Source organism: Cibotium barometz, chromosome 19 (assembly GCF_041138505.1).
Source record: "Cibotium barometz isolate CiBa-2024 chromosome 19, ASM4113850v1, whole genome shotgun sequence".
Lineage (NCBI taxonomy): Eukaryota > Viridiplantae > Streptophyta > Polypodiopsida > Cyatheales > Cibotiaceae > Cibotium > Cibotium barometz.
The window spans coordinates 32,091,381-32,105,468 of NC_141064.1; the positions used below are offsets into that span (position 1 = coordinate 32,091,381).

Genomic DNA, 14,088 nt, shown 5'->3' on the forward strand with positions numbered 1-14,088 from the left:
ACGCAACCTCAGAGGTTTTGAAGGGCAGCCTTTTGCCATTGGGCCCGAGGAAGATATTCTTTCTTCCCTAGTCCAACTATTTTGACCCTATTGAGGAAGACCGGAACCGTTTACGGATTGCTCTCAGATTCCCAGGTCTTCCTCGCGCATATTGGCCTATGTTAGAGGCCATCAGGTCCGCCTTTGGGCTAGTTCTTCAAGTGCCCCCCCGCCACGCCTTGCCGACATCTTCTTCCCAAGTGGTCACTGCCTCGGCGGATGTTGTCCCCAAGGCCATGGTTCTTGCCTATGACATTGAGCTCTTTGAGGACTATGTTTTGCTTACGGGCCCTTGTGGCCCTTTGAAGCAACGCATGGAGATTGCAGGTAAACCCGATCAGTACCGGGTTTGTCACCAACAGGGTCACTTTGCTCGAGATTTCCCTCGGGCTCGGGGTCGCAAGAGGCCTCGCAAGCATGCTTCTTCAGTCCGCCAGGTGTGGCGACTTGTCTCTCACACCTGTCCCCCTGGTGAGATTGATGGAAAGGCTCCCTCAAATCATGTACAGATAGATGATGTTTTTGGTCAGAGGGATGTGTCAGCTGATGCATCTTTTACAGAGAGATGATATCTCAGATCAGGATGGTTTTGTTGAGTCCTCTTTACTCGGAGGAGGCGATATGCAGGATGTTCAGTGCGTGGGGATCATGTACTGCAGGATTCTCAGCATCATGTCATTGCCCTTGATGCCCCATAGGACAAACAGGTTTCTCGTACATATGCAGGTACTGTGCAGGGCCTTGGACAAGGGCATGTCAGTGGACTTTGACTCGTGGATTATCCCATCCTCCAGCATTATCAGAGGCGTCCTCAGGCTGCCCATCGTCTTCTTAGATCGGGGGTCAAACCCTCTTCTCTTCCATGAGAATCGTCTCATGGAATGTTCAGGGCCTTGGAGAACTTCCCACCCGTGGTAGGAAGCACCTTCTGAAGGACCAGCTTCACCCTACTGTTTACAGGAGGGTCTATGGATGTACTTTTGTTGCAGGAACACAAATTGGAATGTTCAGGGCCTTGGAGGACTTTCCACCCGTGGTAGGAAGCGCCTTCTGAAGGACCAGCCATCACTATCATAGCACTGCCTTGTCCAGGAAGAAGGCTCTGGACAAGGAGAGAGCTATTAGGCGTAGGATTGTTGCTCTTCAGAGGCAACATGAAAAGCATCCGCATGCGTCTTGGATTGAAGACCTCTTGAGCACAGCTAGAGCAAAGCTGCAGTTGGCCATGGACAGGAGGGTTGAGTTCGCGTTTCATGCGAACGAGGCTTTTTGGACTCAGATGGGTGGCAGATGCAACAAAGAGTTTTTCTCAGTGCACAAGCCTTCCCATAGCAGGGATTCTGTGAGGTACTTGCAGGATTCACAGGGTGAGGTTCATATTGAGCCTGATAACGTGAGGGGTATTGCTTCAGATTTTTATCAGTCGTTGTTGACTGCAGAGGTGCCCTCTCCTCATAGAGATGTGGCACGGCAGAAAGTTCAAGAGTGCATGCCAAGACGCATTACAGATGCTATGTGTTCTTCCCTGGATGCCCCTTTCTCGAAGCATGAATTCCTTCACACAGTGCATGCTCTTTCCAGTGGTTCATGCCCAAGTGATGATGGTCTTTCTCCCGCCTTCTTTATTCTTTTTTGGGATCATACTGGAGATGCTATCACTGTTGCCCTTCAGGAAATGTGGTTGTCGGGTATGATGCCGCCATACCTCACGGAGGGGCTAATTCACCTTATCCCCAAGAGTGGGGACAACACTGACATTAAGCAATAGAGGCCCATCACCCTCCTTGGATCTGCATATAAAATCTTAGCTAAAGCCTTGAGTATATAAGGTTGCAGCCGATTCTCCAAAGGACTATCCATGATACACAGAATGAGTTCCTCCAAGGAAGGAGTATATTTGATATGATGGCTGCCCTATCAGACATTTGCATTGGGACCCGGGAGTGGAAGGGTGTTTGTAACCCTTTGAAAAGCATGCCTTTTTTCAGTTATACAGTGCGCAATGCCAGACATCTTATCTTGGGACACATTCAAAGTGTCCCTACTCTTAGACCCCATTGGGAATCTTACGGCATTTCGACTGACATTCAGAGGGTATTTTGGCGGAGATTGTGGCATTCTTATAGAAAGCCATAGATTTCCTCCTTTATCTGGGTTTCTCTTCATGGTGGTCTGGCCACTAATCAGTGGAGGTTTGTTACTGGTGCTTGCTCAGCATGCCCTAGATGTGCAGGAGTTTCGGAGTCAGTTTACCATTGTTTATGTGAATGCAAGGAAGCACAGAGGGTTTGGTCTGCGATTGCACCTCTCTTTGGTAGGATTAAGAGGGATGCTATCATTTCTTTTGGCTCTATCATTTGGTTGACACAGTCTGGGCCTCAGCTAAGATTCGAGGGGACTGACAGGAGCTTGGCCATTATGGCTAGGCAAGGAGTTGCTCAACAGTGTTGTCTTCAGGATTTGCCACTTTCACACTTTGTCCCTTCGGCACAGAGGTTAGACAGCTCTTGGGAGATTATTGCTAACATCTCAGCCTAGAATATCTGGAATGCTAGATGCACTGAGGCCATTGAGGGTACTCCTGTTCTTGTTTCTTAGTGTCTTTGCAGGATTTGGAGTGATATTATTCACACCATTATGGCTACCTGGGCCAGAATCCAAGGATCTTCGAGGGCTGCGGAGAGGAAGCGCGGCCAGTTTATGAGAGTGGGACATTGGTATCTTTTTCACATCCTCTCATTCGGGACCCTATTCGCAGCACACGGCTCCTGATTGGTTGAGATCTCCACCTTGCTTGGTGTGAAATCTCCATTTTGTAAAAAATTTTCATACTTAATAGAAGTCTCCTTTCTGGAAAAAAAAAAATGCTCCTTGTCCGGCTGAGTAAGAACTGTCCCCAAAACGGTGAGGCTCGCATCAGTGTGAACATGAAAGATGAGGGACCAATTTGGAGATACTAGAATAGGAGCTTCCGTGAGATGGTGCTTGAAAAAAGAAAAGGCATGGGAGGCTGAGGGTGACCAAATAAAGTGAGTGGAGGGGCAAGTGAGCTTTGTGAGAGGAAGGGCTATGTCAGCATAATACAGATGAAGCACCTATGATAGCCAGTGTGACTCACAAAGCTTAAAGTGCCGTTTGGATTGATTGGAGGTGACAGACGGAGAATGAGATTGCTTGCTTGAGTAGAGACGGGTGATCCCACAGCCAAGAATGGGTCGAGGGTCATCAGAGTTGCTGAGGTTTACTTCACTGACAGGGTCTTGGCAAGAGGGGAGGGCAAGGGGTTCACCACTGCTAGCGGAATATTGGAGAGCAGAAGGATCGTGGGCGGGGTTGTGAGCAATAGGGGAATACCCGTATTTCACATCCCACCAGCCAGAGGGGAAGTCGAACAAGCTAGAGCTGGGATACCGGTAGTAAAACTGGGCTTTGGTAGAAGGGGCACGGAGACAGCTACAGGAAGCTCCTGCCCCTTGATAGGATGAGATGGAAGAGGGGGGCGCCTTCTTCCCGTGGCGGCGATTTTTGATGGCCTCCCCTAGGCCAATGACTTGGACAGGGTCTTCATGGGGAGTTGGTTCCTTCTGCTTGCCTTGGGCTAGAGAGGACTACCATGTAGCAAGTGAGATGAGTGGCGGCCCCCATCCAATCAATGATGTGTCCTTCTTCAGTGTGATAGAGATCCGTGAGTGATTCACAGTCATTGGCTGATTGTCGAGGAAAGATTGTGAAAGAGTCGCGGCCGTTGTGGTCTGGACATCTTTGAGCAGAAGTTCCACCTTTGCTTTTCCAGAAGGACACAGCCAGAGTTTATCAGCACTCCAATCATGAAGAACACGTGCGTACCTTAGCCATGGATGGCTGATCAACAAGGAGTGGCTGCCATGAACTTTGGGAAGCCGGATGACTACAAAATCAATGTTGAAGGTGAGACCTTGCACCTCCATGGGAACCCCTTCGATGATTCCAAGAGGAGTCACTGTACGCTTATCTGCCAGAGTGATGGAGAAATTGGCTGGCCGGGTCATGTTGAGGCCAATGGCATGCAGAGTGTATTCTGGCATCAGATTCACACCCGACCTGCCGTCGATAATGACCCCGAAAGAGAGATGTCTTTGACCTTGACTGTCAGGCGTGGGCTCTTGTAGTAAGTGAGGGACGAGGTTGCCTTGACCTCCAGACAAGTGGATGTTTGTGGACTGGCCTGGTGGTACCCACCATTGTAGTCCCCTATACGGGGCAGGGACTGGAGTATGGCCTGAGTGTTAGCCCAGGCCTGAGAGCTAAGGTGCAACAGATCATAGAGGGAAATTTTTGGGTAGGTGGTCTGGAGCAGGGTTCTGATTGATTGCAAGTTGTTACTGGGTGGTTGGCGGGGGAGGTGCCCTGAAGATCAGCAACACCCTTCTGAACGGCTTAATCAATTTCCGATGGCAAGGGTTGAACTGGATCAGTGTAGAGAGGAGCTGTGGTTGGCAGGTTGAGGCCTAAAACGGCACGCTGTGCATGAGTAAGAACGCCAAGTGATGGGGAATTGCGTGAGGTAGCTACTTCAGGGATGACTCTATTGGAAAAGGGGGAAAGTGCCAGGGCGCGGCAGCTAGGTGCAACTTGTACAGAGATGAAGTTGGTGGTAGGGAAGCTAAAATCTCCGGAAGAAATGGCCGAAGTGCCTGCTTGCTATTTAAGGCAGTCCCGGCAGCTAGGTGCAACTTGTACAGAGATGAAGTTGGTGGTAGGGAAGCTAAAATCTCCGGAAGAAGTGGCCGAAGTGCCTGCTTGCTATCTAAGGCAGTCCCGGCTATAGTGGTTACTGGCCTCCGGGCAGTGGCGACAAGGTGGGGAGCCTTGAGGGAGAGGGCAGCGGCCTTGGAAGTGACCGTATTCACCGCATCGGTACTACACGATAGGTCGATTGGGGCGATTCAGAGGAGACCACTTAGGGCGAGGATTATTTAGGGATGGCGTGGTGGCAAAAGTGAGCGGGTTACTTGGAGGGATTGGAATGAGAGGAGGAAGATTCTGGTTCGGGCTAATTGTGTAGTTTGGAGATGGGAGATAGGGCAAGGCTAGATGTGTTGAGGCGGGGGAGTGACTGGCTTGCTGTTGCTGGTGAAGTTGGCGGAACCTTTTCAAATAGTTACTTCCTTTGAGGACATGTTTGGGCAGTATGACCCGAGGCTTGACAGAGGGTACACCAAACAGGGCGCCGGGCATCTTGAGTCGCCTTGAGGTCGTCTAGTTCTTTGCGGAACTTGGCCAGTGCATCTTCCTCCTCTTCTCTGGGCTTTTGGAGCTTCAGTGACTCCACGTCCTTCCTCAACTGCTCCTCCTCTTCTTTAGCCCTTGTGGCCTTCAGGGTCTCCAATTCTTTCTTCAGGGAATTGATGGGGTCATCATACTGGGGAAACACCGAGAAGGCTTTGCCATCATCAGCAAAGAGAACTTGGGCATCTTCAAGACGGGTGGCCATGGCCTTGAATTCTGCCAAGGTGGCCTCTGGGCGAAGAGTCTCCCGCAGCTTCTGTTGTGTAGTGCGGGGTAGTGCTTTTTCAATCCACTTCCTGACCATGAAGTCTCTGGGTTCCACAGTGAGACGACTAACGAGCACTTGCGTTCTTGTCATGAGCTCTGCCAGAGTCTCACTTGGTTGGAGCTGAAGCTTATCCAGTTGATCCAAAATCTTCTCTTGGTAGTTGCTGGGCCAAAGCATGGTGCAGAAGGCCGTCCTCAGGGCGGTGCAGGTTCTGTAGTGGTCTGCATCAAACTGACTATACCATTTGTCAGCAGAGGCTTCTAGTGTAGACGGGAACAACCCCAAGTAAGCGTCCTCTCGAGTTGACCCCGACTTCTCCACATGGCCAAAAATTGCCAAACATGGTCATCGGCATCCTCTGTGGATGACCCCTTGAAAGTGGGCAACTTGACATTGACTCTACCCAGCACAGTGGCCAATGCCTATGGTTGGCCGGTGGCTTGGTCCATTGTAGGTGACGTTAGAGGGGGAAGTCGAAAAGGCTGAGGTGGGCTTCTTGGTGGAATGTAGCGGAACTTCCTTCTCTGATAGAGTTTGAAGGAGCTGGAGAGAGGGCTAACTTCAGGACCTTGGGAAGAGCGAGTATGATGCATGCAGGTGGTCGTAGAAGAGCTAGCGGAGTAGGCTCTCCAATTTCATGAGAGAGGTCCCACCGGGCGTGCCAAAAATTTAGTGTGCCTGTAGCCAGCCTGAGTGTCTCAGGTCCACTACTCTAATGGGCCTCTCTCTAGTGACAGTATGCCAAGCAGAGTCTACCCCTGGACTAGGGCTACACAAGTGCACAGTTCAGGTGAGTGGTCACCTCAAATGAGTGGGTAAAGGAACAGAGAAACACACTGAACAAATACGACAGAAGAACAAACATAACTGACTAACAAGAAAGAATCATCAACACATAACTGTATCACAACACATCAAGGTAGCCAGCCACTCATCAATCACTATATGATCCCACGGAGTACAAGAGGGCTCACTGTCCATGCACCACAGCACCTAGACCAATAGAAAAATGAAAACCAAGGGTATACAAAGCCAAAATCAAAGCTACAGTGGAGTGGCCAGTAAACTAAGTGCTCAAGTGCAATACAATGATGCTGATATGAAGTGATGTGATATGATATATATCTGCTCTCCACCAGGAACGCGTGTAGTAGCCCTTGGTAGAGGTCGCCAAAAATAGCCGATGGTAGGTGAGTAGCCGACTCCAATAGTCCATCAGCTAGGTAGTCTAAGCATGTCGCCATCAATGGCCGACTATCTGGGAAGTCCAGGTTGGCATCCTGGCCAGCTATCCCGTGGCCGGCTATCCACCAAGTCCAAGTCACCTCCACTTTTGCCATGTCATGTGGAGCTGTTCCCGCAGCAAGGGTGCCGGCTACAAGGAGCTTCCGAGTTCGTCGATGACATGGCAGCATACTGGTTGGGGGATGAAGGGAACCTCCAGAGATTCATCTTTCTCCCAGGCATGTATTGGTCAGGTTTAGCGTTTGATCTGCAACTTTCTATGGGCTGGCAGTGATGGGAGACTTGTCGGGGTCAAGATGGCCCCGAGAGTGATCATTCAGCCATGCAGCAGAGGGGGCCTAGGCATCATTGACCCCTCCATTCCGAGCTGTGCGATGTTGGGCAAGTGGATTGTTCAAGGTCTTCTTCTGGGTGGTGAGCCTTGGAAGGACTTCCTCCTGGCTAGGATTTCCGCCCACACTCCGATGCCGGGAGGCCCTTGGCCTTAGAGCACGAGATGGATTTTCACAGAGATGTCGGCATGTGGCTTTAGCCCAGCATTTGAGGACAAATTTGCAGCCAGTCTCTTGCGTGCTTGGGTGACATTTGAGGACAGGGCACAGCGCTCAACAGATGAGGAGCTCAGGACCGTCAAAAATCATGTACGGTGTGATAATTTGGCAGAGGTGTTCATGTATGTGTTCAGACTGCCTGGGAGTCACTTTCACTGGTTCCATGTTCAACACGCGTCCCTGCAGCCCAGGCTAGACTAACGCAGCCCTAGCCCTCCTTCAAAGAGTGTTTTCGGACACACTTCCACAAGTCTAGCAGTAAGGGATGACTCTTTAGTACCTTTGTAACCCTTGCAGTGATGTATGGACCCCCCTCTGGGGGCCAGACCTCAATGAAGAGGACTGAAGAAGGAATGAGAGGCTTCAGATTATGATGTTAACCCACATGATCTGGAGAAAACCCTCAGCACCACACCCTATCATCTTGGCAGAGCTCCGGGAAAACCCCTTGGTGGTAGATGCACTTTTCCATGCAGTGCCATACATCAACTCCATACCCTGGACAGCCACAGGTTACTAAGGCTTGCTTGGGAGTCCTCGCAGGGCAGGGACATGAACAGGTATGGTATGCTAGGGTCACTGGTTGGTTTCTCATAGATGGATCGCCTACCACCATTTTAGTACAATTTAGACGCCCCTTCCTCCACATCACCATCAAGATACCAATCGGATCATCAGGTCAAATCTCCTTAAGCCTACACACCCACACCACATGGTTCCCTTCCCCCAAAAAAAATCGCCCCCAAGAAGATTGCAATTGGATAGATTAGGGTCTCATCCAGATTGCAATTGCATAGATTCGGGTCTCATCCCACGACCTTAGAGTGGAGGCGGGGAGAGCAGAGGGCATTGCCAGAGAGGACAGGATATGTCGACTCTGTGCTACTACAGTCTGGATACACCACTATAAACTCTTACCCACCAGGACATCAACTGAATTTTCCGAGCTGACCTCTTCAGACTAGAGACACATGTCACCTGGCTGGATCCACTACAGCTTCCTACGAAGTTGCAGTTTTATTGGGACCACTTTATAAGGCTCACAAAGGATGGCTTCGTTCAGACTGGTGACTACCTTCACAGAAACATGTCACATGCCATGAGGATTGCAATTGTCCATATGAGAGTCTCATCACATCGCCTAAGGGTGGCAATTAGGCGAGTAGAGGGCGGATAGAACAGGATCTGCTGATTCTGTTCCCTAGAGGTTGAGAAGGAGGAACACACCCTTTTCGCATGCCCAGTGTACTATGAGACACAAAGGAGGTTTCATTGCCTCTTAAAGAAGGGATTTGGCCCACTGTCTCAGGTCATTGATTTCCTATACCAATGATGCCTGGGACTCTATTTGATGGAGCTGCATCCCTGCAGAGATCAGCTATGCAAAAAGGCAGAGATGCAGACCTTAGATACCTCACAGCACCCCATCACTAGTTTCTTTCATCTGACCCAGGATGAAGGCCCCTGCTGATAACCATGGGAGGGCTTTGACCTAGATGCCCCCAGTCGATGCACCAAGCAGTACACACTGACAGCCCACGTGCCACAGGTGACACTTGGCCTCCCAGGCGTCTCCATAGACAGAGCTATCCAGGTGCAGCGAGCTGGACCCCCAAGACCCACTAGTCCGAGGAGATTCTCCACCCCACAGCTTCAGATCCGAGAGATCCTTCAGAGACACTGGAGTTCCCCTCCACAGGCAATGAACGTGGAGAGCCTCTATACAGTCATAGATCTCCAGGATTCACTTTAATCCCCACACATTGTAGCATTGTACAGTGGCACTTACATGGCTGTTTTCTTCTTTCATCTCTACTTGGCTTTTCTATGTTTTTCCATGATTCAATCACTTCATGAACACATTGTAACTTTTTTTTTGTCTCATAGACTCTCTGTTCTTTTGTAGACATTAAAGCTCTCTCAGACTTGTGATGAGCAGCATAATCAAGCTATGTAGCCAGCATGCTCTAGCTTTTAGTAGTAAGGCCCTTGCTTGCACGTAAGTTCAAAACCTGGCATCTACATAAATATAATTGCTGTCTCAAGGGAAAGAAACAACGTGTCATCTTCCAATCGCTCAGTAGACTGCTGAGTAGGCTTACTGGAAAATCCCAACAAAGGGAATTCATCATTCATGCAACAGCCTTGTGATCATGACAGATTTTATCATGCATACATATTAGCATTGAGTTAGAGAAATTCAAGCATAATCTCATCTTACTTCTGATACCTAGACATTTTAGACAAAAACCTTTCAGATATGTGACTGTACCTGAAGAAAATTTGCAACCTCTACAAACTCTTCCACACTTGATGGCTTAGTGAGTAATTTCTTTGTTGCTGTATGGATTTCAATGATAAATGCCTGAAAGCACACTTCAATAGAAAAAAATAATGTCTTCAAGAAACTATTTTATGCATGCCTTACAAAGACATGCAATAAAACATGCCAGATTTCCATTGAAAATATATTCTCTTGCATGACTCTGTAAGGGGGCTCATACCTTGAAAAGGCAGACAAAGAAACATGCCAAATGTTATGCATGCTTTGACAAAGGCAGACAATAAAACATGAACCAGATTAACGAACATGCCAGATTTTATGCATGCTTAACAAATACAGAGAAAAAAACATGCCACATTTCCATTGAAAACTGCATGTAGACACCGCCAAGAGGAAGAGCTTTCTCAGAGAATGGAAGAAATGTTCTTTCTTCACTTCATCCAGCTTATCATGGTGCTTTCAGCCACCTTTATGGATTTTCTATGCTTTGCAAGGTGTATTTGTCATTGATTCTTTGGATTTTGTATGTCTTTTTCATACTTAATATAGAGGTGTTTTTTTGGGAGAAAAAAAAGAGGGAGGGAGGGGAGAGGAGGGGGAGGGAGGGGGAGGGGTGCTGGGGCTCATACCTGATAATATTGCGATACAAGCTCTGGAACCAAGGTGAATATTGCTTGCAGACATCTTTGGGGTGATGGCAGAAGGCTCTCTTTTAGTATCTTATTGTTGATGAGCAAAACTCCCTGCACAAGTGATGAGAAAACATCACAATATATTGGAAGAGACACCCCGGCAAGTAAAAATGTCAGGTTGGAAGGTTCGATGCCACGTATAATTTCTGAAGGTTGCCTATATTGATCCAAGGTAAAACAAATTAAATAAATATTCTGGCATTCCAAATTAACTAGTTGACCCCTTGTGAAGGCGTCTACTGATTGTTCTTCGATGCAACATTTAGGCGTTTCAAGTCCAAAAGGAATAAGACAACACATGCTACCCTTAGAATCAAAAAAAATTCTGCTAAAAGTTATCCCATATGCACAACCTTTGGATCACTACTAACAAAGTGAGAGTTTCAAGGGGGTAACCACAGACATACTTTTACTTGGGGGAGATTGGAGGTTTTACTTTGTTAAAGGCGATAACCCGTAAAGGAGGTGCTAAATTTTTTCTCTCGTGGCTGGTTTATCATGTTCCAGGCAAGAACCCGTAAAAGCAGTCCACTTGACACATAGTCGTCTAATTGCACTCTGGAATCCGGAGGACTCGTTCAGCCTCCCACTATGGACACCTCGGAAGGAGAACCCACTCGGAAGATCACTCCACCATGGAGAGAGTATCCCCAAGTTCAAATTCCTCAAGTTCCTGAATCCTGCCGCACAAGTACCTCTACCCCTAGCACCATGGACCCTCTCACAGCATTCTTGCAATTTATTGCTCAACAAAACCTTACTACCCAGGCTATCATAGCCTAACAAGCTAAGGACACCCAGGAACTTTTGCAACATCTTCTGCATACCCATAATGATTTGGAGGAAGCTAAGCATTGAAGGGCGATGGAAGCCAAGGACCTTCACCACAAACGCAAAGAAAGCTTGCAAGAACGCGAAGCACAGAGGGTGCTTCAAGAGGAGCACCTCTGTGCATGGGAAGCCTGCAGCCAAGGACCGGCATCAACAAGAGCTGGCAGCCATCCTTAAAGAAGCTCGGCCACCATCAACATCATCATCATCAGAAAGTACTCTTCTCAAAAAAGATCCAGTTCAGTAAGTATGATGGTAATATGGATGTTGGCGATGTTTTATATTCTTACTTGCATCAGTTTTCTTCATATTTTACAATTGTAATAAATCAGATCAAGAAAACTTTATGCTCGCATCCATGCACCTCACTAGTGATGGTAGTTTGTGGTGGCATGATTGGTCTGGTCAACAATGGGATGATTTTTCTGACGAGGTGACTTATGAATGATCTGAGTTTGACGAGGGGATGAAGGCCCATTTTTTACCTCCCCAGTATCTGGACTGGTTGGAGGAAGAGTTCTAGGTATCCAACACAATTCCCAGCCCGTCCTTACTTTTTCCAATAGGGTCATCCAGCTAGGTCTTCAGTTACAAAATACAGATAAGGAACACTTGGGTGCTTTTTTATATGGGTTAGACCAGCAAAACCCCACTAGGATGTCCGGAGAGTCTCTCCTAACAATTTTGTGTTGTGGAAGTAGAACATGGACATGAAGTACAATCATGGCAAACCCAAAAGAAACCAAGGGCCTATAATTAAATGTACACCTAGTGGGAGTCGTAAGACACAAAACGAGGGGTATTCCGAGACACAATGTAAGTCCCATGGAGCCAATGGGACTTAGATTCCAAGTTCAAGGGGATCAACCACAATTGACCCCAAAATCAGGCTTTTTAGGATAGAAAATTGTCGCCCACAAAAGTGCAGTAGTCTTGTCAGGAAAGTCAATGCTTCTTCTTTCATTCTTTGGGGCATCCCAAGTATGAGTGCCTTAAGAGGCAGCCTACTCCCGCTAGGTACACCTGCCTTAACCGCTTCAGTTGTTGATCGAACTCCTATAGAAGAGTTTCCCTCACCAGCCCCATTTGTGGGTATAATCAGTCAAGAGCTCAAAGATAAGCAAGAGGGGTCTCCCCCATAGAATTATAGAGGAAGGGAACTCCACTAGTGATTCTCTGAATCTCCAAGATCAGAGTTCTATCTCAGATCAAATTCATAGTCTGACCATTGACGTAATCTTGTTTGAATGCGGCAGTACCAAGGATGTTATCTCCGAGTGAGTTGCTCAGCAAACTCACTTAGAGTTGACTCTACTAGACAGGTCCATAGCCAATTTTGGGACAAGCATGAGTCTTAGAGTATAGAGAGTAGCACATAGTGTTAAGAAGAGTCAATAGTTCTAGAGGAGGCAATGGTGGCGCAGGAGCCAAAGAGTTAGGAGATGAGCCTACCGAAAGACCAGGTCAGAAAAGGAGCAGTGGTGCATGTTTTGCCCCAGTGCTCCAAATTTAGCAGGAGGGGATGTCACATGCACCCCTTAATCGTGTGCCATATAGACATGATTAATCCTTGCAGCCGCCTTAGCGGCCAAGTTAAAGGCCGTATATGGACAGTTTGGAGAAATTTTGACAGCCCTATATAGGTGCCCCGCACATGCACCAATGGTTTGGACAAGTATTGGACACAATATGAACACCTTTTTACAAGCATCCATACATGTCCGAATAGGGTTGTGCCGATATCTTTGGTCACATTTTTAGTCTAATATTACATCGGGTCAGTGGTATGGTCAATTGAGTCAACTTGAACCCAACCACAAGTGGCCCGGCAACCTATATATAGACCCCTGGCGCAGTCCTTTCTTTACTACTCACTCATCTAGCTTTATTGTACTCACTTTTTTTGTGAAACCACTATTTTATCTTACAGTGGAGAACCTTAAAAGCGAGAGGCTCTCATTGAAGTACATCTAAAAACAGTGGAAAGACACTTCATAGTTCTGCTGATCAATCTGTTGCAGCTCAAAAGTATCATACCTTTATCGTACTCACACCCTTGTATCCTCTAGGCATACAACCTCCATCTCTACAGTTCACGTACAGTCATTGAAGCTCCCTTCACAAGAGCACACGGGTGGGGAACAAAAGCCCAATGTTGAAATCAGCTTTTGCCAGTAATTTCAAAAATATTCGCACATCTAATAGGTTGGAATTTAAACTTGAATTTTACATGTGGAAGATCCTACATCTGTGAGTTTCATGTGTATAATACCATGGGCTGTAATTTCTTACATGGATTTTCTTTCTTTCTCAAGAGACTCTAGAAGCTCTACCTAGGAAGTTAACATACTAAAGTCCCTTGGCTGTTGAGAACCCTGAATTTCATTGATAACTGAGGCTTCAATTTATTGGTTATGTCTTATATTGAAGCTTCTTGTGAAAATTGATTCAAATTCTGGTTATTGGTGGTGAAGCTTCTTAAGAAGAAGCCATTATACCACCCAGAGGAAAAAATCCAACTTGGATCCAATAGAACACTTATGTCATGTACACACCTGTTGTACTAAGGTGCCTCTGCGGCAGGGGACACCTGTGAATAGTCTGCATCAGCGAGAGAGGCATAAGGGTTGGGAAGCTTCACGTCTGGCACAAGGGTTGGTGTTCTGGGGCACCTGCCGTCCCTAACCATCACCCAATGCAGCACTGTCTGCTAGGCTGCTGGAGCAGCTGAGGGTGGAGCGGGAGATGACCGCATGCGCTGAGCACGTCCACCTCATCTCCTTGAGCGCCTCAAGATTCTAAGGCAGTCCCTAGCAATGTGACCTTGCTGTCGACAGATTTGGCACTTGTCTGGTGTCCCAGCAGCAACGTCCATCCTTTGTCTGAAATGTAAACCATCCGGTCTCTGCA

At 47.7% G+C, this 14,088-nt stretch overlaps 1 protein-coding gene across 1 annotated transcript in view; it reads right to left on the bottom strand.

Annotated features, from left to right (window-relative positions):
• LOC147628464 (uncharacterized) overlaps nt 1-14,088 on the bottom strand; it is a 121,433-nt gene that overhangs the window by 103,411 nt on the left and 3,934 nt on the right. The window contains exons 3-4 of the mRNA XM_086813052.1: nt 10,285-10,398; nt 9,644-9,736 (exon numbers count right to left, since the gene is read on the bottom strand). Coding sequence (XP_086669178.1) covers nt 9,644-9,736; nt 10,285-10,398 — 207 coding nt within the window. The remainder of the gene's footprint in view (nt 1-9,643; nt 9,737-10,284; nt 10,399-14,088) is intronic.